The 25,654-nt window shown below is 35.7% G+C and overlaps 1 protein-coding gene across 1 annotated transcript; it reads right to left on the bottom strand.

The window, feature by feature from the left end:
- Window positions 1-3,439: 3,439 nt before the first annotated feature.
- On the bottom strand, window positions 3,440-22,664 carry LOC113092407 (metal transporter CNNM1-like). Its single transcript, XM_026258002.1, has 10 exons — window positions 21,173-22,664; window positions 15,173-15,316; window positions 14,297-14,437; window positions 12,550-12,719; window positions 11,596-11,695; window positions 9,985-10,130; window positions 8,836-9,076; window positions 7,583-7,687; window positions 5,203-5,313; window positions 3,440-4,007 (listed from the first exon to the last, which is right to left on the bottom strand). The coding sequence occupies exons 1-10, from the start codon at window positions 22,614-22,616 to the stop codon at window positions 3,928-3,930; spliced, it is 2,682 nt and encodes an 893-aa protein (XP_026113787.1). The 5' UTR covers window positions 22,617-22,664; the 3' UTR covers window positions 3,440-3,927.
- Window positions 22,665-25,654: the final 2,990 nt, after the last annotated feature.

The raw sequence follows: 25,654 nt of genomic DNA, 5'->3' as shown, positions 1-25,654 counted from the left end.
GATGCTTTAACTTGGTCAGAAGTGAATATTCTGGCACAAAACAAGCACTGAGTAATGTGATGAAAATTGTTAGTTTCATTAACACTTGCACCTTCAGTTCTTTTCAAACCCTCTAATGTTCAACTTTGTAACTTAAGTTTTGACTTTAACAGCATTGGCAAATTATTTTGTTAAAGATAAAACCATGGTATATTAAAATGTGATTTATTAACTACACAGAGAGCAATTGGCACTATAATTTACTCTGGTATATATTCATATTATAAGCATGCCAATTTTAAACTTGCTGGGACAAGGTTTGTTTCTTCATAAAAACGGATTTGGAAAAATGTATCATTACATCATTGAATCACCATTGGATCCTTTGCAGTGAATGGGTGCCGTCAGAATGAGATTTGAGAATTTTGTGACGTGCAAATGTTTGTAAGAAACAAAGCAAAACCATGTTGTCATATTTGATTAGAACTGTTCTAGACTGTTGTCACTTGAAAACACTGTTTGATCTGAGCATTTATCTCTCCTGATTATGGATAGAGGACTCCTATTTTAACTGGAAGTCACAGTTTGATGATAAAAACCCCTTAAGCTATTCGCTTCACAAGACATCAGTTGATAGAATGGAGTCATATGGATTACTTGCAGATTATTGTGATGTTTTTAGCAGCTGTTTGGACTCTCATTCTGATGGCACCCATTCACTGCACAGGATCCGCTCGTGAGCAAGAGATCTTATGATACATTTCTCCATGTCTGACACAGAAACGGATCTACTGTACATCTTGTATGGCTTGAGGTGAGTACATTTCCGGATTCAGATTTTCATTTTTGAGTGAACTAATAAGTAACTTTTTTCACTCTATGCACAGCCATTAAAAAAAAAAAAAAAAAAAAAATTGCCATTTAACTGGCACAGATGTGATGACAGACCTTCAGTGTAGCAGATTCTGGTGGCATCAGAACACACTTTATGATAAGCATATTCAAAGAATGTGTTCCCCCATAAAATATCACCCAGCAAAAGTTATCATCCTGAAATAGTCCAGCAGTAGTTAGACCTCAATGAAACTTTATTTTCAATGAAAGTGAAATTTGTTGATATGAATCCTCCATAACAACTATGAGCTCAGGAGCACCATAATAAACCTTTGGTGTGGCTATATTGCTTAAAAGTGTTCATTTACTGCATTTGAACAAAAATTATGTTTTCCAAGACAAATTTGAGTCAAATCTTAATTTATTGGGAGGTCAGTGGTACTTCTTATTCTAATATACCACATCAATACTTAATAGAACATTTGACATTTTCTTTATATATATATATCCTTATATAATCAGAGCATATTTTTTTTTTAAAGTCATACACAATTCAGCAGGTGTTTTCAAATAGAAGTCTTTGTAAACTCTGTAGAAACATATATCTATCCTTCGGCCAACTCACTGTACAGAGAGTGAAAGCTGGAGAGGATTTTCTAAACGTCTTTAGCAAATACCCACAGATTAAGGCTTAAATATACACATCATTGAATGTGTCGTTTCACTGGAAGCAGCTGAGTCAATCAGTGCATGTGTTTGTTTGGAGGGGTTGAACCAGACGTCACCATGCGTCACTCAGCCCACCCTGCAATGCAGCACAGTGACATTAAAAGTGCTGCCCCCTCTTCTTTCTGTCTTTCCCCGTCAGCATGTGCTCTCTGTACAGTGACTTTAGCTCACAGTATTACACAACACAAAGTGTCCTTGTGACCTGAAAGCAATCAGGCACATTCAGTTCACTCCAGATCATCAAGATGCAAAGCAACTTTATAAAAGGGACTAGCTTGGTTATTGCTATTCAATATAGGGATAAATATCAAGGGGAAAGAAACAGACATCCAGTGGTTTCCAGCCTGAGTCTTTGTGCTTTCTGTGTTCGACTTCCTGGTGGTGTGGTAGGGACACTGTTAGCATAGAGGCAAAAAGAGTCTCGCTTGTGGCCCAACAGTCTCTACATTTCACCAGTGTCTGCTGTGTGCATGCAGGAGAGAGGTATTAACTCGACATACTCATTAAAAAACAGCCTTTCATGCAAAACACATCCTATGTATAATCCCCTGGCATAATGTAATCATGTGACCTGTTGTTGGCAGGGATGGGCTGATTGGTTAGTTTGTCATGAAGACGGCATGCTGGGAAAGTCATGGCAGTGAACCAGTGATGGAAGCTCAGATATTTTTCTGATACTCTTCCGGTTAAGAGTTTGACGTCAGTAAGATTTTTTGTTTATGAAAAAGGTATCTTATATACCCACTAAGTATGCATTTATTTGACTGAAAAGTAAAAAACCTAATACTGTGAAATATTATTACAAATTAAAAATACCTGTTTTCTCTCTAAATATGCTTTAAAATGTAATTAATTTCTCTGATGCAAAGCTTAAGTTTCAGCATCATTTGTCCAGTTTTAAGTGTCACAGAATCCTTCAGAAATCATACTAATATGCTGATTTGGTGCTCGAAAAACATTTCTTCTTATTATTAATTTTTAATTATTAAAAATCATTTTTTTTATTTGATGTTCAAATTAAGTATTTATTTCAAATATATATTTTTTGTGACATTACAAAATATATTTCCTGAAACTTTTTTTAAATCCATTTAAAGCATATTCTTATTAACTAATTAGTATTAATTCCTTTAAAAAATCTTACTGGCCTCAGACTTTTGAATGGTAGTATGAATGCCATTTAAAAAGGCTCTAATTTACAGGAGGTATGAAGCTTGAAGATTAAATTTACACAGCAGCATGCTTATGAAAGGAAACGTGGGTGAGATTTTCAGCACGTTGCAATAAATAACTAAATATTCTATCATTTTCAAAAGGGCTCAAAATAAATAAATACTATAGGCTTCTTGCATGTTTTGGATATTGCTTATTATTTTCATATATATATATATATCTATCTGAGGTGACATTTTAGTATCAATGCTTCAAGTTTGTTCAAGTTATGGCTTGCGCATGTCCTAAATATCTATATTTCATACAGTAAACACAATGTTGTTCTAATAATAACAATAATAACACTGCTGTTTGAGAAAAGCATGCCGATATAATAATTTTAAACAAATAAATCTATCTTCAAATATATGTGCTTAGACCATTAGCACTGGCATCTCACACTATTTTTTAAAAACTACTGAATATGGCCAAAAATAGCTAGAAAGAAATAAAAAGCCATATCTCTTTGTACCCTGTGCTCTCAGCCGAACAGAAGTGCAAAACTTAAAGCAAAATGATAAGAAATCAACATAAAATAGTCATACTTTAAACACAGAAAATAGAAGAAAAAAAAGACTCTGACAGCACTTTTCCTAATATAGGTATTTTTTCTCTGTCAACATCTCAGCTATTCAACAGAATATGAAATAAATGGGTCTGATCTGTCTCAAATCTGCTTCTGATATCTTGATTAAATTCCAGGCACAGCCTGACAAATACCTCTCACTAAATATGATAGAAAATCACACAATAAACACCTTGTTTCTACTGAAAGATGACCATATTTTGAGACATACTAAAGGTTATGCCCTCTCATTATTCAAATGGTTGGCTTCAGGTCTCCAGGCTTGTGCTTGCTGGCTTTGCCCGGGGTCAGAGGTCACAATGTCATTACCACAGTGACTGGAGATGACATCATCATAAACCGCCATCAAAACTGTAGTATATCAACGGTTATGTAGCATCTCGTCAATGAAAGAAAACATGTGTCTCGCTGGATGTTGTATATTTCAGGTTTGTTGTAACATTATATTCCTGAAGGCAAGGTTTTCTGATGCTACATCTGTTGTGGTGGTCATTGTACACTGGGTTGTGCTTTCTCTCACTCAGGATCCAGAGGAGGGCTGCAGAAGATTTCACATTTGTGGGAGAAGCAAACCCTTACAATGAATGCTAGGTCTTCACCTGTGATTGTTCAGGATTGTCTTCCAAAGGTTTATCTCCATCACAAGACTTCTTTCTTTTTTTGTTGCCTAGAGAGTAGAAAGTGAAATGTAAAATGCCTAGTTTTGAACTGACCTGAATATTTGAAGTAAAAAGGTTGTCAACTGATAAGCATGAATAAGTGATGAAAATTGATTACGACTGTTATTCAACAAATAGGACACATTTCTGGCAGGGTTGTGCACCATTCAGATGCTTTTCAAATTTCAATACAAGTCCTGAATTTGAATTAAATTTTAACTGAAATGGGAAACAGAATTGCAATTTGAATTTGAATGTAAGAATCAAATCAATTGAAAATCACATAACCACTTTATTTTTATTATTTTATTAAACCAAGGTTTGTCAGTACTTTGAATGTTAGCTTGACAAATGCATATTTAAAATAAAATAAAAATAACATTAAATATTAAAGAGTATATCCATATATACTGGATTTTAAATTAATTTACTGTAAATGTACTTCTTTAATACACTCTAACTGTAATCATGTTTGAAAAATTGTTGAAAAGCCCTTTCAAGGTTTTCAAGGTTTAAGGTTTTTTAGACTTTCAAGAAAGAATAAACAAAATACAGATTTGGAAAAAATTATTGATATATTGATATTTTATATTATGTATTTAATTAATATAATAATTAAGAAAATGTTGATACATAAATCATTTATATAATATCTAAATATATCTATATATAAAGAAAGCTCAAAGTATATTGAAAAAACACCAAATGTAACTTTACAATCTATTAGTTTGTAAGTTATACGTTTGCTTTCCTCAAGTTTGCTTTCCAGCAAGGTATATACTTCAAATTTTACAATTTGAATTGCTTTATAAAAGTGTCTTCTAAATGCATAAATGAAAGTAAGAAACATAATTGAACCGATGGCAGTTGATGAGTCTAGTTGGTTAAGCTAGTCAGAAAGCTTTACCGGAGCACCAGCAGGAATGATTTCTTGATAAAACTGTTTTTCCAGAAGCAACAAAGGCTGCTGACCCAGAAATATGCCCTACTTGCGTAAATCACATTGTTCTTTTTTGTATTAAACAATAGTGTGGGCTGCAGTTTGTCTGGCTGGTTGCTAAGAAACAGATGGAGTTTGAAAATGCAGACTAAAAGCAGGTGTGTGTGTGTGTGTGTGTGCAGCCGTAAACGCAGGTGTCGTGTCATTACTGGGCAGATTCACAAATTTGCGATTCAGTCAGGTGCTTGGCAGCTGATACACACTGAGTTTCCGGAGCAGTTTTTTCCCCAGGTTCTCATCCGAGGCACCCAGAGAGTGAGAGCTGATGAGCTGGGATGTAGACAGGTCCGTCTCCATGGGAACGGCCGTCGCATCTGAAATAGATCGGACACACTATGACAAAGATGCTAGGATCACATGACAAACTGAACTGGAAAGTCATTGGTTAGTCTCTTCTCTTCTCTTCTCTTCTCTTCTTGATTTAGTCTTCCCTGTTAACCTCCAGTCATAACAAGCAGAGCTGAACTGGACAGTTCTAGCCTGATGTCAACATTCCTTTGCAGGTCGTATAAACAGAGACTAGAGCCCATGCATTTCCTCTCCCTACAGTCTGTCAAACGTCTCGCTCGCTGTCAAACAGCCACTCCAGTGTTTGAAAGTTGGGGTGCTTTTAGTCAGAGAGCAGACCACCACCCTTCTTAAAGGAATAGGCTTTGTTTATACACCCTTAGGCCATTTTGTAACTTGTATGCTTTATTTGTTACTTCTAAAGACATACAGATATTTTGAAGAATCTTTAGGAACCTTTTAAGCTATAATTATAGGGTATTACAGTATTAAAAACTATATTCTGAAGTCTTGAAGTCAAATACATTCATGCCCAAAAATATGGACACCCTTGGTAAATATGAAAAGAAGGCTGTGAAAATTAATTAAAAAGGCTGATCTTTTATTTACAAAAATCACAATCACAAATCACCTTTCATTGGATAATAAGAATTTAAAATGGAGGGAAATATCATTATGAAATAAATGTTTTTCTCTAATACACATTGGCCACAATTAAGGACACCCTTTTATTGAATTCTTTTTTAAACCTCCATTTGCCAGTTTAACAGGTCTAAATTTTCTCCTATAATGCCTGATGAGGTTAGAGAACACCTGACAAGGGATCAGAGACCATTCCTTCATCCCGAATCACTTCAGACCCTTTAGATTCCCATCTCAATGTTGGTGCTTCTCCTCTTCAGTTCACTCCTCTCATTTTCTGTAGGGTCAGTCAGTACAGTCAGAGGACTGGAAAGACTATAGCAGAAGCTTGGTTTTGAGCTCAGTGACCAATTTCTGTATTGTTTTTGAGGTTTGTGTTTGGATTATTGTACGGTTGAATGATCCAAGCATGGTCCATTATAAGATTTCTAACGGAGTCAGTCACTTACTGATTTGTTTTATCTGTTGGTATTTGATAGAATCCATGATGCCATGTGTCTAAACAAGATGTTCAGGACCTCCAGCAGAAATATAGGCCCACAACATCAAAAATACAGCTGTATATTTCATTGTACACATGGGGTAAGTTTTTCTCTGTGTTCACCAAACCCATCTTGAGTGTTTGCTGCTAAAAAGCTAAATTTTTCTTGAAATCCTCCTAATCAACATGTGTTGATGTAGGTGATGTTTGTCCTTGGAGAGTCTTTAGCCACTCAAACTGACCTACTCACCATGCATTAGGATGATATAGACACATGTCTTCTTCCAGGCAGTTTCGTAACATTTTCTGTTGATTGGAAATTCTTAATTATTGCCCTGATGGTGGAAATGGGAGCTCTTTTCTTAAAGCCACTTCACTGATTTGTGAAGCTCAGTTATCTTTTGCTGCACATCAGAAATATATTCTTTGGTTTTTCTCATTGTGATGGATGATTAAGGGCATTTGGGCTTTGTTTCCCCCCTATTTATATTTCTGTGAAACAGGAAGCAGTGGCTGGATAATTTCATGTTCATAATCACCCTGGAGTACTCAAAATTGTTGAATATGAATGGGAATATACTTCAGAGTTATTTTACTCATAAGAATTCCTAGGGGTGTCCTTAATCGTGGACAATGTATATTAGAGAAAAAACATTTATTTCATAATGATATTTCCCCCCATTTTAAATTCATATTACCCAATGAAAGGTTAGATTTTTGTGAATTGTATTAATATAAAGAGCAAAAGGATTTACAATGCAGATTAATTTTCACAGACTTCTTTGATCATATTTACCAAGGGTGTCCATATTTTTGGGCATGACTGTAGTTGCTTGAGAAACAAAAATGTAAAATGACTTTGAAAATAATAATAAAAATAAGAATATTCTTAACAAATTTTCATTGTGTGTCCGTTGAAAGCATACAGGTTTGAAATGGCAAGAGGGTGGGAAAAAAATTACAAATAAAATAACATTAAAAATATATTTTTGTATTTCAAAAAGTGCAGTTTCTACAATGATGTATGTTCACCTAATGCCCGGTCTCTTCTTTTGATTTAGTTTTTAGCAGCTTTTCTATTAATTTTTAGACTTACTGAGGTAAACACTGTATATCGGTGCATAAAATGATTTCATAGTTTGGCTTCAGAAATAATCCGTCAGTTCACCCACCAGTTCCTTCTTTTCTCTCCACACGAGTGTCTCTTATATATGGGGTGTTATCCATACGCAGGAACACGGAGTCACTGGGGCTCTTCTGTCCATCCGACTTACTTCCTACAGGGGGAGCCAGAGAGCCAGAGTCAGATGACCACACAGGAAATAAACAAGACAGGAGTTTGTAGCACTATGCATGTCTTTTGACATAAAAATGAAACTGATTAACCAAACACAATTTTCTGACCTGCGTTGACATATGAAACAGCATATTAGCAACTACTCGTACTATTTCTGCAATATAAAGCTAGTATGCAATTATCAATACAGGCACAATTGTTATTGAAACAGGAAGTTGGGGAGGATGTATTGAAGGCATTGACCTTTTCTAAAACAACCAGTAGCCTTTAATTTTCATGACAACCAGAGATTAACCACAGTTTTTTCAATGAAGACTCTTTACAATGAACCATGGAATATTTCTCACTCATTCCCGAGTGATGAAGAAGAAAATGTATAATGTATCTTATATAATTTGCATTTTTACTATTATTTAAATGAAAATTACAGTTGTAAATAAATGTAAAGTCTACATTCAATTATAATAACGATTATGTAATATTTGTGTAAAATTTTTTAGTCAAAAAAAAAAAAAACTTGACTTCAAATAACCTCATACTAGCAAATTTTGACAAAAAAACCAAACCGTTATGATTTCATGGAGGTTTTGATTAATGACTCTGGTTGAGAAACTGCTGTCGCATCAAGTTATAATCTGTATTGCACACAAAATGTATAAATATTTACAGTGGCATTTCATATAAATGAAACATTGATATGATATTGTATAACAGTGTAATTTGATTACCCTGCATTTGATCTTGTGTACGCTTTAGTACAGGCCTCATTTATTAGAGGAAACTGAACTAAGTGATTTCTAGCTTAAGAATCAGAGTTCCACTTTTTCACACAAAGTCTGATTAGTTTTAGTAAGAGGATTAGAGTTCGACCATCTGTCTTGTCTTGCATTTGGAAGCTGTGAGAAACGTCCTAATTTCAAACATAGATTATCTACATCCTCGCTTTCCCCAAAGATTGCAGTGACAGACAACATTGATATGTTATGGTTATATTTGAGTGTATTCAACCTTCCGAAGAAATGTATTTCAGTGTTTTCATGTCAAACTGTTTTATTATTCACTTGCTGCCTGGAAAATGACCAAGAGAACCCAAGAAAGATGCTATAAATGAGAAGCGCATGTACTCACGGACGATGCGGTTCCTCTCATTAAGGGTGCTGGTGCTGTCTGGCTGTCTGTAGAGGTGGCTGTGCTGGTGGAATCGGGTCAGACAGGGCCGTGGTTCTGTCAGAGGAAGGGCGATGCTGTTGGAGCGTGTCTCAGGGATTGTCATTCTCTCCCCGGGTGCATGACTCTCTGCGTCGGGGGTTTGCGGAGAGCTGTCCATGCGTGTAGCTGTCAGAGCGTTCTGATAATGGTTACGAGTAATCTGGAAAGAATAGCATAATATACTGAGACAGCTCATAATTCTATTTGAGTTTTAACATGTAATGTTAATGTTATTGTTTACATAAAAATTATATAATATTATTAAAAAGTATCTACCGTATTTTTCGGACTATAAGTCGCACCTGAGTATAAGCCGCATCAGTCAAAAAATACATCATGACGAGGTAATAACATATATAAGTTGCACTGGACTATAAATTTATTAAGAACCAAGAGAAAACATTACCGTCTACAGCCACGAGAGGGCGCTCTATGCTGCTCAGTGATAGACTACAGGAACACAGAGCAGCATAGAGCGCCCTCTCGTGGCTGTAGATGGTAATGTTTTCTCTTGTTTCATTTTTCTCGGTTCATGTCAAATTAATTTTGATAAATAAGTCGACTGGGAGCCATGAGTTAAAGGTAAATGTTGCATTGTCTAAATTATATTATATTAAAATATATTATATCTAAATTGTACATATTTTTAATCAGATTTACTTTAAATGTTTAATGCAAAAATAAAACAAAAATGTTAAAATTATAAATTAACATATGCTTTTATGCTTTTTCCTTGTGCGCAGTAATTATTTAAATGGAAATTACAATCGTAATTATGGTCATATTGAATTTAATTCTGATCAATATTTTTAAAGAAAATCTAAATGTAGTAAAAAAAAATATGTATTATTTTAATATTGAAAAAAAATAAAAGGGGAGGAAAAAGAATAATGTATGTAGACAGGATTTTTTCATAATGAGATTCAAGTTCTCTTTCAGCATTACAGTAATTTAAGTCAAAAATATTAAATAAAAATACAATACTAATTTATTTTAATATTGGGGTATGAACCCTAACATGACTTTGAATTGTCCCCTCATCCAGCTTTTTCAGCATGTCAAGTTTACCTTAATGATCTGTAGGTCTGTGAGCTGGCGAACTGAATAGTCTGGTAAATACGGTCCTCCGCTGATGCTCAGTTGACCCAGACTGCCTCCATGGATTGTAGTATCCGAATGATTGAGACCGCTGCTCCGGGACGGTGATCTGTGGACTGGATCACACCAGTAGAAGTCATTCAGTTGATTATTGCTTTAGATATAAAAATGTTCTTTACCTAGCATATTGAGAGTCTACTTACTATATATATTTATATACCTATATGTTGAGATGGACTACTTACAAATTCATAAAATATGCCAGATGTACACAACTTGATAAGACTTGTTCATTCACTGCAAAAGTGAGCTCTTAATGATTTTTAATTTTGAACCAACATTTTTGTACTTTAGAAACAGTTTCACAGTAGAGATTATTTTAGATTTACATTTTTAAATGTCTTTTTTTAACGAGGAAAAAAAATCCCTTTAGTGTGCTTTTTATATAAATTCAGTACACATTTGGAGTAAATGCACTTATATATTCAAAAATTCAGCTAAATGGAAACAACTTACTTACAAAGCTTACTTATTCACTGCAAAAGTGGGCTTTTATTATATTTTAATAAATATTAAAAAATCCTACTTGAATTGAAACACTGCAATAGATACTGTAATTAGTTTTCTTACATAGTATCCTGAAATTAAGTTTATCTTGTCTTTTGTACTGCACATTTGGCAGATGTTTTATTTATTTTGTTTTTTAATGTTTATGCATAAAAATATCAGAAACATTCTTCCAGTGCAGTAAGACAAAATGCTGTCCTATTAAAGATACATTCTCTGGAAAGAAGTCTATATATTATATATACAATACTGCTTCTCAAAGTATTATTATTATTATTTTTTAATTATTTTGTACTGTTTTTTAACTGTTAAATTGTGGCAAAATACATGTTAAAAATAGGATATGAAATGCCAAAAAAGTAGGAAAACTTTTAGTGTTGTGTGTACAACCATGAACAAATAAACAATATGCCATACACAGAATCTCTGTGTCCATGTAGATGTCCTATATCTCATTAGCAGATGCTAAAGTCCTGGATGTAGTATGTTGGTATATAGTATGTGTTTGCATTTTTTCTTTCTGTGTCTATATCACAGAGAAAACCCTAACCAGAGAGACAGACTGTATAACACAGACACTTAGCTTACATTTAATGCACATTCATTCTGAATTAATCTCTTCAACAAGAGCTAAAGGCTCCATCCTTTAAGTTATTTTTACATTTTCATGATGCTAAGCTTATGAGATTTTCATCCTTATATAATAATGTGCCGTTTTGCTTGAGTGGACAGATGAGAGTTTCTCTCCCGCTGTAATTACCCGACTCTACTCTCCTAAGATTAACATAGCCGCTCTATTTAGATTTGCTCCCTTAATTATCTCTGGAGAGCGTTGCTAGAGGGGTCACATATGCTCCACGCTCAACGCCTCTCAGAGTTTTTCAATCGTTTATTAATGTTTTTACTGCAGGGAAACCTTGTTGAGGTATTCTGGAAACTCAGGTTGATTTATTTAATGAGGCTCTGTTCAGCTCCAGTGATGAATTCTGGCAAATACTGAATCATCAAACTAACCTGTGGGTAGGATGGTCATGATAGCAGGTAAGCCATAGTATGTAAATGGCCCATTTTCAAACTTTAGTCCCTCCTTTCCGATCTCTACCTCCACTCGACCCTGCAGCCAGAGAGAGATGGTTCACATATTAAAATTGAGTTTGCAATTATGAAAACTGAGAGGAAAAAAAACTCTCCACTTACAGTGATTTGCAAAAGTGTGAAAATTATTTTATTTTGCATGCAGTTAATGTAATATAATTTTGCCATACAGTCTTTGATTAGCATAAGAGTTTGAACTTTGAACAAATATCTAATCTATTAATAATTTATAAATATATAAACTGAGGAAAATTACAATTTTCTCACCCTACAGTGAGGTCCAATAGTGACAGCTTTTATTTTGCATTTCTTTAATGTAGTATAATTTTGTCATTAATTAATTAACAAAACCATTTTGAAATAATTTTTATAATATATTATTTAATAAAACTAGTTATTTTTCTCAATTTGAAATAATAAAAATGTGATTTTTTTTTCTCTTACAGCATTGGTTCAAAATTAAAAAATAAATAAAAATGCTTTTATTTAGCACTTTATTAATGTACTATAATTTTGTCATGAATTTACATTTTTTTCTATAAATTAATTGATTAGTATAACAAATATTTGTTACAAATATATACAAATATAATATTTTTATGATTTAATTAAAATATTTATTTTCCTCTGTTTGCAAATACTGCATGAAAACTGATGAATATAGCATTTTTCTCCACTTACAGCAGGGGCCAATAGTTAAAAAGCTATATTTTATTATAAGTAATATAATTTATAATATATGCAATATAATTGTATCATAAATTACTTTATCTGCATAACAATTTAAAAAAAAATACTTTTATTTTTATTTTTATTTGTAACATTTATTTATAATGACTTGCAGAATGTCTTTTAAAACCTGTAGTACTTTACCTGCAATATGAGGATGAAATAATCCACAGGCTTGTTGCGCTGGAAGAGGTAGTGCTTTGGTGATCGCTTGTTTTTCTCATCAAACTTGAGTTCCTGCACCACGCTTGGGTGCTTTATCAACCGCAAGAGGATTTTCTCTGAGAGATGCGTCGACTTAAAAGGCTCTACTTCTACCGAAATAAAGAGAACAGAGAGAAAAATAAACACATTAATGATAGGCTACTGACAATGAAACCGCAGCATTCTGATCCTTCATCATTTGTTGATGATTTGCAATGCTGCGCCAAATTAGTAGATACACTAGATTGTCAAATTAATGTGAACAGGTCCTTTTGGTCTTGAACTGTATGTGTTTTAAACCTAAAACAACTCTCAGTTTCTTAAAATTTCGAATTCTATGAATCCAGAATTGTCTGAATTGATCATTAACAGGCAGGGGCGGATCTACTGGGGTGGCATAGTACCACACTAAAAGAAAGCCTTGCCACCCCTGCTGCCACCCCAGTTGGCAACAACGAATTAAATGTTATGGCCAATTTGAAAATTTACGAGCTGGAATATTTCGTGATTCGTGATCCCGCTCCGAACTCCCGAACTGATTCAAATGATTTGCGATCCCCAAACTGACTCAAATGATTCGCGAAACCTCTACGAACTCCCGAACTGACTCAAATGATTCGCGAACCCGCTACAAACTCCCAAACTGATTCAAATGATCCGCGAACCCGCTCCGAACTGACTCAAATGATTCGCGATCCCCAAACTGACTCAAATGATTCGCGAACCCGCTCCGAACTCCCGAACTGACTCAAATGATTCGCGATCCCGCTCTGAACTCCCAAACTGACTCAAATGATTCGCGATCCCCATAACTGACTCAAATGATTCGCGATCCCACTACGAACTCCCGAACTGATTCAAATGATTCGCGATCCCCAAACTGACTCAAATGATTCGCGAACCCGCTTTGAACTCCCGAACTGACTCAAATGATTCGCGATCCCGCTTTGAACTCCCGAACTAACTCAAATGATTCGCGATCCCGCTCCGAACTCTGACATATATTCAGATATAAATGTAATTAAAAAATAAGTTAATAATTTTCGATTTTCAAATGTTGCACCTGTAGTTTTTCAAAAACTATTTCTAAAAGTACATTTGTATTTGTGCCTATAATGTTTATTGATTTATTATTATTGTCAGCTAATAAAACCTATGCTTCAGGGACCATATTCATATAACATCTAAGGCTAAATGTAGCTCTTGACTGGTTGAGTTAGATGGCGATTAACACTAAACAGCAGAAAATCAGTTGAGTCTCCCCATCTGTAAATGTCATTGGCTGTTAAAATCTTGTGTTTCTTATAATAAATTGACATTTTGATAACACTGAACCTTTTATAATGCTCTTAATTACATGTCGATGCATACTGTATGCATTAGTGAGTGTGGTGGTGCTTATGGGGTGTCACTTAGTCCTTATATGAACTGTTTCAGATACAAGACATTGATTGCATGAGATTAAGTTTGTAAATGATAGCCTGTGCCCTTTTTTTAGTGTGCACATATATTTATCATCAAACTGTGATAACTGTGACTAAATTCAGTATATATACGTCTGCCATATGTTGCCACCCCTCAAAAATTCCTGCCCCCTTCTCGCCACCCCATCAATATTTTTCTAGATTCGCCCCTGTCAACAGGGTCAGATATTTGACTCTTTCCCACAACTGTGAACTGAGATTACCTGTTGCTAGAAAGCGATGTGTTGCGAGCAGAAGCTGTGGTGAGACTTTAACCTTCATTTCACTCTCTGACAGTTTAAATATGGAGAAATCTTGCTGTTTCCTCTCGTGGTGAGACACTCTCCTCTTCGTACGGTTATCAGCTGCCACAACACAACAGCAATACATTATACTGGATAGGCTTTACCTCAAACCAATAACAAATCAATGAGAGCATATGATATGCTTGAGATGCAAAATATACTTTATTTCCTTTTTTCTGCTCCTGTATAATCTGTTATTGCACTATTATTGCAGGTTCCCATTGTGACAACACTTACCCCACTTTGAAGCTATACTGGGATATGATTTCACAAAAGGTCAAGATGGTATTCATAACTAGTTATTTCCTTGGAAGAAAACGTTTTTTTTTTTTTGTAGTTAAGACGTTAAGGTAAATGTCTGTACAGAAATGAATTCACTTATCAAGTTAACTTACAAAATATTCATTGTAAAACTTACAAACGCTAGTCTCCCCCAGTATGTCAGCACTGTTAATCATGGTTAAAAATGAATTGATAATTGCAGAGAACAGGCTTTGCCAAAAGACAATAACACCAAGTTCTGGAATCCAATTAGTGTGATAATTATTTGCAACAGGGTCACAGTGTTATCGACTATGCATGAGGAAGCAGCAGGAATCAGGGCAGGTTTTCACTCAGACAAATGCTCTGGAATTGCCGTGTAGAGGAAATATTCTTCTTATAATTCACTATTAGACTGATTTTGTGTTTGAGTGTTCATTTGAAACATTAATATTGAAGAATGAGAAGATAGAAAAAGGCCTAAGATAAGCAAAAGTGCACCAGATTTAAAGAACAGAAATAGTAAACACCTACTGTAGAGGTCCGTTTCGTCCACAATCTCAGACTTGATGATTTCCTCGATGACATCTTCTAGAGTGACGATGCCCATGACTTCATAGAAAGGATCTCCTTCTCCTTCGTTATTGACCCTCTGTACGATAGCCAAATGAGATTTCCCTTTACAGTGCCAGAGAAAGACAAAGGAGCATAATAGCATGATAAGCATTTGGTATTTAATTTTAATCTGCACCCTCATTTATGCAAAGTAAAGCCAATTTAACAAAACTGCAGTGCAAGTTATCAAGTTATTAGGCGAAGTGTGCAGAATCAATAGTCACACAACTTTAGTAAATGAAGCCTTGTCCATTTATTTTACCCTTTGGATACTTGTGTATGTGATTTCTGTTGCAGACAGTCTTTAGCACTGTTAAACTGATTTGTCACATGACATAAAGAGTGCTTGAAATGAAGGAGCATGAAGAGATTAACTATGACAGTTTTGAAGATTCAGACCTGACCTTATGTAAAGAGCACTGAGTGGTTATGTAATGGGGTTTGGGAGCCCTGTGGCTCTGATGATGAAGCTGAGCAATCTAAAAACCTGGAAACCGTTGGAATATGCTATTTTTGAGTCATTAAAATGCTGCTCAGGCATTAATGGCTATTCTGACATTAGTTCACGTTTCCCTTAATATTAAATAATTTTTGGTATATATATATATATATATATATATATATATATGCATGTATGCATGTATGTATGTATGTATGTATGTATGTATATATATATATATGTGTGTGTGTGTGTGTGTGTGTGTGTGTGTGTGTGTGTGTGTCTGTGTGTATAGTTTAGGGTCACTTTAGTTTTTTTTTTAAAGGATGCATTAAACTGATCAAAAGTGACAGTAAAACAATTTCAATGTATACTGCAGATTTTTATTTATATAAAATGCTGTTCTTTTTATTTTTTTTATAAAATCAAGGTATTCTAAAAAAAAAAAAAGAAAAAATATTATGGTTTCTACAAAAATGTTAAGCACAGCTGTTTGAAAAGTGATAATAAGAAATGTTTCTTGAGCAGCAAAACAGCATATTAGAATGATTTCTGAAGGATCACGTGACGCTGACAACTGGAGTAATAATAGTGAAAATTCGTCTTTGCATCACAAATGAATTCTATTTTTAAATCTATTAAAATAAAAAACAGTTAGTATAATAACGTTTCACAATATTAAAGTTTTTCTGTATTTTTGATTAAATAAATGCAGCCTTTGTGAGCATAAGAGACTTCCAAAAACATTGTTATAAACATATGCATGTGCATGTGTACATGTAGACTAAACACACACACACACACACTTGTTCTGCACATCCACAGTGTTGTAATGTCAAATGCATTTATTTATTAACAATGGCTATTTAATATTTACCAGAGCCTTATGAGGCTAACTAAGAGCTGAAATCTGGTCATTTCAACAGATTTCTTAATTAATCTCTCATAATGTCATGCAGCTTTGCCTAGAGTCTGTTACTGAAATATAAATCTATATTGGCACCTGCAACTGCAAACCAGAAGCTTGTTGCTGCAGCAAACCTATATCTCATTTCACATGCAAAGAGGGCACTTACGTTGGAATCTTAAAGGAACCGCAGTAAAGAATAAATCATAAAAAGCTAAATTATTGTAAAGAAAAATCTTATGAAGCACGATCAGTGTGCTTATACAAGATTGTTCACTGAATTCCCAAGCAGCAGCTAATTGCAATGGAACAAACGAAACATCCCAGCTAGCATTTCTGTTAATCATCATCAGTCAGACAGATCTGGAATATAATTTAAGGCGGAGATGATTAAATACATAATCCTCAACCTTTGGATAGAGAGAACCTAACGGACAGGAGCCTGCCTCTCTCACGCTGTGGTCTCTATGGTGGCGGCACACGCTGAGTGAAGTGAAGAATTCTGCAGGAGCAAGGGCAATGCAGCACTCAGCTCGATACACCTCAAAGCTGATGTTCAGGGAACCGCATTACATCACTCCGCTATTATATAACACGCGCACGCATGCACGCGGATCCAGGGAGTCTGAGCCCACGCGGATGTCCCTGCGATTCCTTCAGCTGCTGTGCCAGCAAATGAACTCGTTAAAGCTGGCACTATACTCTACTCGTGATGCATTGCAGAGCAGTATGGTGGGAATAGCTAAATAAAGCAGCGTGTAGCTGAAAACGGAAAGAAAAACACTGAAGGAAATGCCTGAAATATTTCTAAATAGGATCCAATAGCACAGTTTGTCCTAAAAATGCATTTGCAAATAAATGCATGATTTTCTGTGTTAATTGCTTTTTTCCTTAATCATGTTTTAGGCCTTTTTATTTGTGATGCTTGTGCAGCGTTCATGTAGCATTTGACCTGCATTTGAGCTTAAAGCGATAGTTCATCCAAAAATGAAAGCCATTATTTGCCATCATCTGCCATCATTTACTCACCCTCATCTTGTTCCAAACCTGCATTATTTTCTTTCTTCATCTGAACACGGAAAGATATATTTTGAAGAATTTCAGTTTATGATGCCCATTAGCTTCCATATTATTTTATTCCATACTATGGAAGTCAATGGGAACCATAAACTATTTAATTACCAACATTGTTCAAAATATAATTATGTTCCACAGAAGAAAGAAACTCCTAGGTCTGGTACAACTTCAAGGTCTGATTATTCATGCACAATACAGTTTGAGGAGTAGGAATTATATAGCTATTGATCCTAAAATTCAAGGGGCCATACACTTTAGAGGCCAAGCACTAAAGGTGTGTAGGCACCAATTTTTATTTGTATTTATTTTTTGCCTTTTATAGAGTCTGTGGCAACTTCCTATAACTCTCTAGTGCCACCAACAGTTCAAAATTTCACATAAATTTACCATTATTTATGAACTGAATAGAAACTGAACTATTTCCTTTAATTTCCTGGTGTGGTTTAAATTTCTAGATTTCTGGCCATTTTTTTCTCTCTTATCTCTGGCCAATTTTTTTTTTTTTTTTTTTTAGCAAAGCAAACTATTTTCAGACGAAACCTAAGTCTCTGGATTGTTTGTTTTCTGCATAAACCCTAGTGGAATAATTAGCAAACATCAAAGGGCATGCCATTTATGTTTTTAAAAAATCTTTAAAAAATGTATTTTTATCTGCTTTTTGTCTTCATAGGACACACTAGCAGAGTTACAAGAGGATACAACAGAGAGAAGTAATGGAGACTGCCAACCAAATCATGATCAGTCAGATCCTGTGTGATTTCTTGTTTCTAAATTTATCCAGCTTATGCTCTGCCTGTCTGAATAATTTTGATGTTTAAAGGGATAGTACACACAAAAGTAATTTTTTTTTACAAAAGCAGATATTTTGAAAAATCTCTGTTTTTTCCTCCCAATGAAAGTCAGTGGGGTTAAAAACATTCTTAAATTGTCATTTTTGGTCCAGAGGACAAATAAAGTAATAGACTTTTGGAGAATTTACCTGCTGTGTTGAACTGGTTAAAGTAGCAGTTTGTAAATGTATGTTTTAAATTAAGCATTTAATATTTCTTGTGTGCTTAAAAGAATAATAGATTTTGCTATTTTTAAAAGTACATATACACTTAGTTTACCACTTCAGTAACTTATACTTCAGAATAAGAGCATTTTATTCAGCTTCACCTTTACCTGCTGTTTAGCATCTGCCTTACTTCACTGAGTGGAGAGGGAAAGGTTGAGCCTGCATATTTCATAATTCCTGCTGTAATATGTTCACTGGAGGCAAAAGCTTCAAAGAGTGACAGGCTGAGTGCTCGCAGTGTGAGGAAGCAGATCCTCTTCTCTTTCGCTCTGCTCTTTTTGTCCATATGGTCCCAAGCTGAGACACTGATTGGACCAAAAGGTCACTGCTGCAGCTAATCTGCCCTGATGTTTCTATACAGACAAGCACTTGGATTTAAAGGGACAGTTCACCCAAAAATGACACTACTTCATTTATTAAACCTCATTTTGTTCCAAACATGTATGATGTATTTGCAAAGCTAAACTGCATGCTATTTTTCCATTTTATTTTTGGAGCTTAAAAGAATAATTGTCAATATTAAAAATGAACATTTATTCACCTTCGGGTCATCTGGAATCAACAATTTGAAGTTAAAACATCTCAGTGATGGATTTATTTCATAGAAACACACACATTTTTGTGTCACATGATGTTAATTGATAGACTGTGTGGATTACTTGTGGATTATTCTGATGTTTTCATCAGCTGTTTGGACTCTTATTCTGACGGCACCCATTCACTGCAGAAGATCCATCAGTGAACAAGTAATGTAATGCTACAGGTAGATTCTCTAAATCTGATCTGATTATGAAACAAACTCTATCTTGGATAGTCTGAGGGTGATTTTCATTTTTGGGTGAACTATTCCTTTAACAGCCACGGTCACTGTCATAAAAGAGGTGTATAAAGATACCTTAACATTTCCATGAAAAAAATACAGTGACAACATGCATCCTTTACAGTTTAATTTAAATGGAGAGATTACTGAAAGATATTGAGAGCAGTCCACGAGGTAAACTTTAACCTCAGATCTAAGTTTAATGAATTCTCTCAGACAGTTCTGCTGTGTGGTGGAAAACCAAGTCTTGCACAAAGATTAAACTCAATCCAGGGTTAAAGTGCATTGTGGTATCAGTATGTGCTGAAAATCCTATTTTTGGTCTTGATGTTGCCTAAACTGCCCTGGATTCCTACAGCAGTTATGGAACTGATACTGTTGATGATCCCTTTACTAAATCTACTGCGTACGAACATTTGTGCCCTGTGGGGAAGGTAAATCCAGTGAATCTTGTACCATGGGTGAGTGGTACATCTGACAGGTTACTGCATTACAGCTGAATTATAGCACCCCGCACCCCGCTGTTGCTGCTGTGTGCCTTAATAGAAAACACCATCAATCTCAAAAATAAATTATTACATAATTGTCACTGTGATGCAGTAGAGGCCAAATTATGATAGCATACCAGGTGTCAGAACGCATCACATCACTGTCTGTAGACTTTGTGCAGGGCAGGATCAAGAGGAAATGGTATGCATCCCTGCATGCCACACAGGTCAGTGCTTGGTATGAGTAATTTTTAGATTTTCAGCTAAAGGTGTGTCAAAATATGACTAATATGAACTCTATGGTGAACAGTAAGCAATGATGACGGAATGAAAATGGTTGCCATGGGAACAAATTCAAATTATTGGAGTCCAGCTGCCGGCCTCTCTGCATATGTCAGCTGAAGTTGTGCTGATGCTAAATGTGCAATGATGTCAAAAATAAGTAAATAAATAAAATGTTTATATATATACATACATATATATATATATATATATATATATATATATATATGTGTGTGTGTGTGTGTGTGTGTGTGTGTGTGTGTAAACATACAATTATTTATGTTAATTATTATATTATTACATACAATATATATATATATATATATATATATATATATATATATACATGTGTGTGTGTGTGTGTGTGTGTGTGTGTGTATGTATGTATTATTTATATGTTATAAACCAGATTTAACAAGCATATTTTCATTTACAATTCCATAATTTCAAAGTAAAATATGCTCTCCAATACTCTGAAGTTACTGAACAGATCACCAAAAAATTAAAACTGTCATCATATATCATCTTCTCTCATTTTTTTTTTTTTTTTTTGCATTCTTAATTGTATGCACATCATAATGCTGTGTTTAATGCAAAATAAGATATTTTGAAATGTAAATACCTAGTGTTTTTTTTTTCATCCATACAAATTCAATTTAATTAAGTCCAATGTTTTATTAACATATTTCAAATGTATTTTGTTACATAGAACAAAAGAAGTGCATACAGGTTTGGGCGAAATAAGGGTGAGAAAAGGTTTTTGTGTGAATTACCCTTTTTTAGACTGATTTTAAACGGGTTTTCTTTTTGTAACTTTACACAACTGGAGTCCTAAGATAAACATCTTACCTTTCTTGAATTGCTCCAGCACTGCATCCAGTTTGGTGTCGTTAAAGACATAGTGCAGCGGGTGTTTGTAGAATTGAGTGATGGTTTTTAACGGGGTGCAGTCATCTGGATCAACAAAGGCCAGATCTTTGACGAACAGTATATCAACAATGTTAGACCGTTCGTTCTCGAACACAGGAATGCGAGTGTATCCGCTCTGCATCACGTCTGACATGGTGTAGAAGTCCAGGATGGCATCCGAGGCCAGCATGAAGCAGTCATTGAGATGGGTCAGCACATCTTCCACCGTTTTGCTCCTGAGTTCCAGAGCTCCCTGGATGATGTTCAACTCTTCTTTCACCAGGTCATGATACGGGTCGGTAACTCTCAGCATAGCCAGCAACTTTTCACGGGTGTAGAAGTTGCTGATTTCCTGGTGCAGCATATTGTCTAGGAGTTTGCTAATGGGATATGTGATGGGGAAAGTCAACAGCATCAGCATCTTGGTCAGCCACACGGTCTTGGATGCGATAGCCAGCCCGTGCCTAGACGCAACGGAGTGCGGCAGGATCTCTCCGATGAAGAAGATGAGAAAAGTGCACGCCGCAGTAGAGACGGGCGTCACTCCGAGGATCTGGCACATCCAGACCACCAGGAAAGTGTTGGTGAGCACGTTGCACAGCACCAAGGTGCACAGGACGTAGTTGCCGTGTTTGCGTACAGACTCGATCTTGTGCGCGTACTTTTGCTCCTTGTCCGTGCCGCTGTTCTGCAGCACTTTGAGCTCCACCGGGTCCAGCGCGAGCATGCTGATTACCAGTCCGCTGAAAAGCGCGGAAAGTGCTAGAAGCAGCACCGAAAGACCCGCTTGTAGCCACCCGTCCGCATGCGGCGGCCGCTCCACCACCGCCAGCCAGAAGTCGCGCGTCCGGTAGTGCTCCCATTTGACCCCGTCAAAGGCGCACATGGAGTAATACTTGATGTTCTCTCCTCTCCGCAGTTCTTTGGCGAGCAGCTCCACCAGGATTGAGTTCTGGCTGGAGGTTGACTTGAAAGATCCGAGGAGCTCTATATCCGAGCTCCTGGCGCTCTCCTCCACGCACAAGTTGCGTTTGGGATGCACCTGCCCCTCTCTCCCCGGTTCCGGTTCTTCTATGAAAGCGATCCACGGCGCAGCAGTGCTGCCGGTGCTGCTGAAGGTCCGGTTGAGCCTCTGCGGTGATGCTGCATAGTACACGCGTAACATGAACCGCGTCCCTTCTATGGCCTTCAACAGCCCGTCCTGCACGGACAGATCTCCTCCCGTGTCCTCCGGTCGGAATCCCAGCAGCCCGTGGCTCGGTGTGGGGAGAGCGGAGGCGATCAGGAGGAGCAGGGGCAGGAGGCATGGTCCGGGGATGCGGTGCGGGAGGAGAGCATCCGCAGCATCCGCAGCCATGATGCTGAGTGGGTTGTAGAAGGACATTGGCGAGCTGGATCACGTGGCAATGACACACACCCACGGACACACACATCGACTCTGTCTGCCGAGTAAGAGGAACAGCTGGAGTCTCGTGTAAATAAAAATGACACCGCGGTGACGTCATGACGATTTGCAGAGCTGCGATACTGTAATGAGCAAACAGGAAATATGTAGGCTACAGTCCAGCAGAAGAACGGGCCAAAACACCCAGCCAGAGATGATGTGAGACGATTTCTGTTTATTTTACCACTGTACACCCAAGAAGTCGGTGAACAGATGTATAAACATAGAGAACTTTTTAAAAAGGGTATTTTTTTAACATTTAATATTACATTTAATAATTAAGTTGCAATACAATATAATATTGTTTAGTAATAAAATTTAACAAAGTATAACATTAAAACATTTCTTATTAAAGTACCCTACTATTTTTTTTTGTATTAGATTCTGATGGTTGGGGAGTCTCTGGGCCTGTGGAGATTGAAAGCTCTACTCGTATTGTTTTATTAGTAAACCAGCAACACAAAGTCCAAGATATCAGAAATTTTATTGAATCACTAATTTTGCATTTAATTAAATATAAATATATTATTATTATCATCATCATTATAATCATCATCATCTGTACATTCTTAGTGAATGTCATGCAATATTTGTCCTTGTGTAAATACAGGTAAATTAAAGTAGCGAATACTTAAGTTACTTACCGTCCAAAAAGGTAACTTTAATGTGGAATAGAAGTTAACGAGTCATAACGAATCTTCGCCACAAGGTGGCACTATATAACAATTTGACTTGACTTCGATGACTGAACGCCACTGCATGGTGGAAACTTACAGACAAGTGATGTTCTATTTGACTAATGAAATAACAATTTAATTGTTGCAAACCACCTTAAATAATATAACATAAATAGTGGCATGACTACAACATAAAAGTATAAGATATGTCTCCTGGTAGTTTTTATTTTATTTATTTATTATTTTAAGAGAACGCTTTAACATAGGCTAGGTTATTCAAACACACACACACACACAAACGTATAGGAAGACATCGGTGTGTATCAGTTACGTTTTTAGATATTAAACATCTAGGCATATAAGATACTAAAACATATATTTTGTAATAGGCTACAAACTTCACCTATTTGCATTTCCAGCCGTTTCGTTTCCAAAAGCAAGAAATTCGTTCTGTGGGATTTTTGTCAAATCATTTCGAAATGTCAAAAAACTCCCTTCGCCAGCAGCAGGGTGAAAACAATAAGTTGTGGTCTCATAAAAACTCTTACTTTTATCCCTTGGGTGTTTGGAGCCAGGCCTCAAGCAGACAGCCAATGGCACAGATGATAGACAACACCATTCTGAAGAGTTTATGGGTAAGATAAAACTAAGAGAAAAAGAAGAATTTGGAGATGTTTGGCTGTGTGTGCTAACCACTTTCGTCTGCTCAGCATCACTCGCTTCCACCTCGTAAATCAGAGACAAATATGTGGAGTTTTTTTCTTCTTCTCCCTCTTATTGCCCACGGCTCGTCGATATTCAGAGAGACCCGTATGTAAAGCCTTGACCTCGTCGACGGTCTGCAGGGAGGGCTCACAGTACAGTTAGCAGGCTCAGGAAACTTTTACTTAATAAGTTATTGATGGTCCACTTGGATGAAATGTTGCACCTCCTTTAGGAGCCTGTTTGAAACAGTGGGAGTGCCGTGCTCGGATGGTTTCACTAAAAGACTCAACAGCTATTCTATTGTTGTGTGAGAGGAAAGGGGAAAATCACAGCACAAACAATACACAAAACTGATATCAAAAGAAGAAAGAAAATTCAAATGTATGCAATTATTCGTGCATATAATGCAGCCTAGTTGTTTAGTCCAATGCAGTTTACGATTAGGCTACTTTCGGAAATTGCATTACTTTCACAGAATCCTGTGTAATTTCTTCTTCAAATAAATATTTTATTTCATTTAATGTACATGAACTTTAAACCAGGTGAGTAGACATTGTCCTGTCTTATTGTATTAATATCTGAAGTTGTTATTTGTTGACCTGTATTTTTTCAATTTGTTTTGACAAATTACCCGACCAAAATATACTGTCCTATAAAAAACATAATTGAAGTGTTTTTAATTTTAATATAACGCAGTACAACGTAAAACATATTTTTTTGTTTTAGTTTTAAATCTCTCTTCCCATCTTATCAGCATACATTTATTGTCATCATTTTAATAATTAATAATGCGAGTAAGTATTAGACTATGTCATAACCAGAAACTTTTGTACATAAATTATTTTTTATACAGAATTATTTTTGTTTTTATTTATTATTATTTTTTAGATGAAGCTGAAAGGTCTTTATTTTACTAAATGCATTCTAAAATAAACGCCAAATTTATTCGGGAAAATAATTAAACTACTTGAATGTATTATTCAGAATGTTTAGAACTTTATCCATGTTGTTTTTTTTAGCTAAAGGATCTTTTTCAATAAAAGTTTTAACCTCGCACTTTTTATCGCCACGGGAGAAAAGATGCACAATCTGGAATACTTTTTCAAGGCTATATTGTTTTGCTTCACAATAAACTACAAGACTGTGTACTGAATGTTAACCCTATTTGATATATTTACTCCCAATAATATTTGAAACGGTGAGTTCCAGTTTAGAAAGCTAAAAATGAACTTCAAAAGAATTCTCGTATAAAACTTGATAAGTCTTGTCATAAATCTTAGGTTAAATATCTGGTTTACTGCCAAGAATCATATTGTAAAAACAACACATGGTCTTATTTTCTATCTGTTTTGTTTCATTCTCCTTTATTCTGCAGAAAGTAAGTGGACTGTCGCAGGACGCCCGGGGTGTTAGGCCAAAGTATCAGTCCCGTCACATGGTTCCCGTTATTAGACATCAGTGTCGTGAGTCAGGTGACAGCATTATTTAATAACTGTGCATGTCTCAGGTTTATTAAGAGTATGACAGTCAGTCATTGAGATGATCGCTGGTGTGTCACGCCAAAGGATTCACTCTACTCATAAAACCCAATTTTTA

The sequence above is a fragment of the Carassius auratus genome, unplaced genomic scaffold, assembly GCF_003368295.1.
Source record: "Carassius auratus strain Wakin unplaced genomic scaffold, ASM336829v1 scaf_tig00214575, whole genome shotgun sequence".
NCBI classification, from domain to species: Eukaryota; Metazoa; Chordata; class Actinopteri; order Cypriniformes; family Cyprinidae; genus Carassius; species Carassius auratus.
This window is presented reverse-complemented; position numbering and strand designations above follow the sequence as displayed.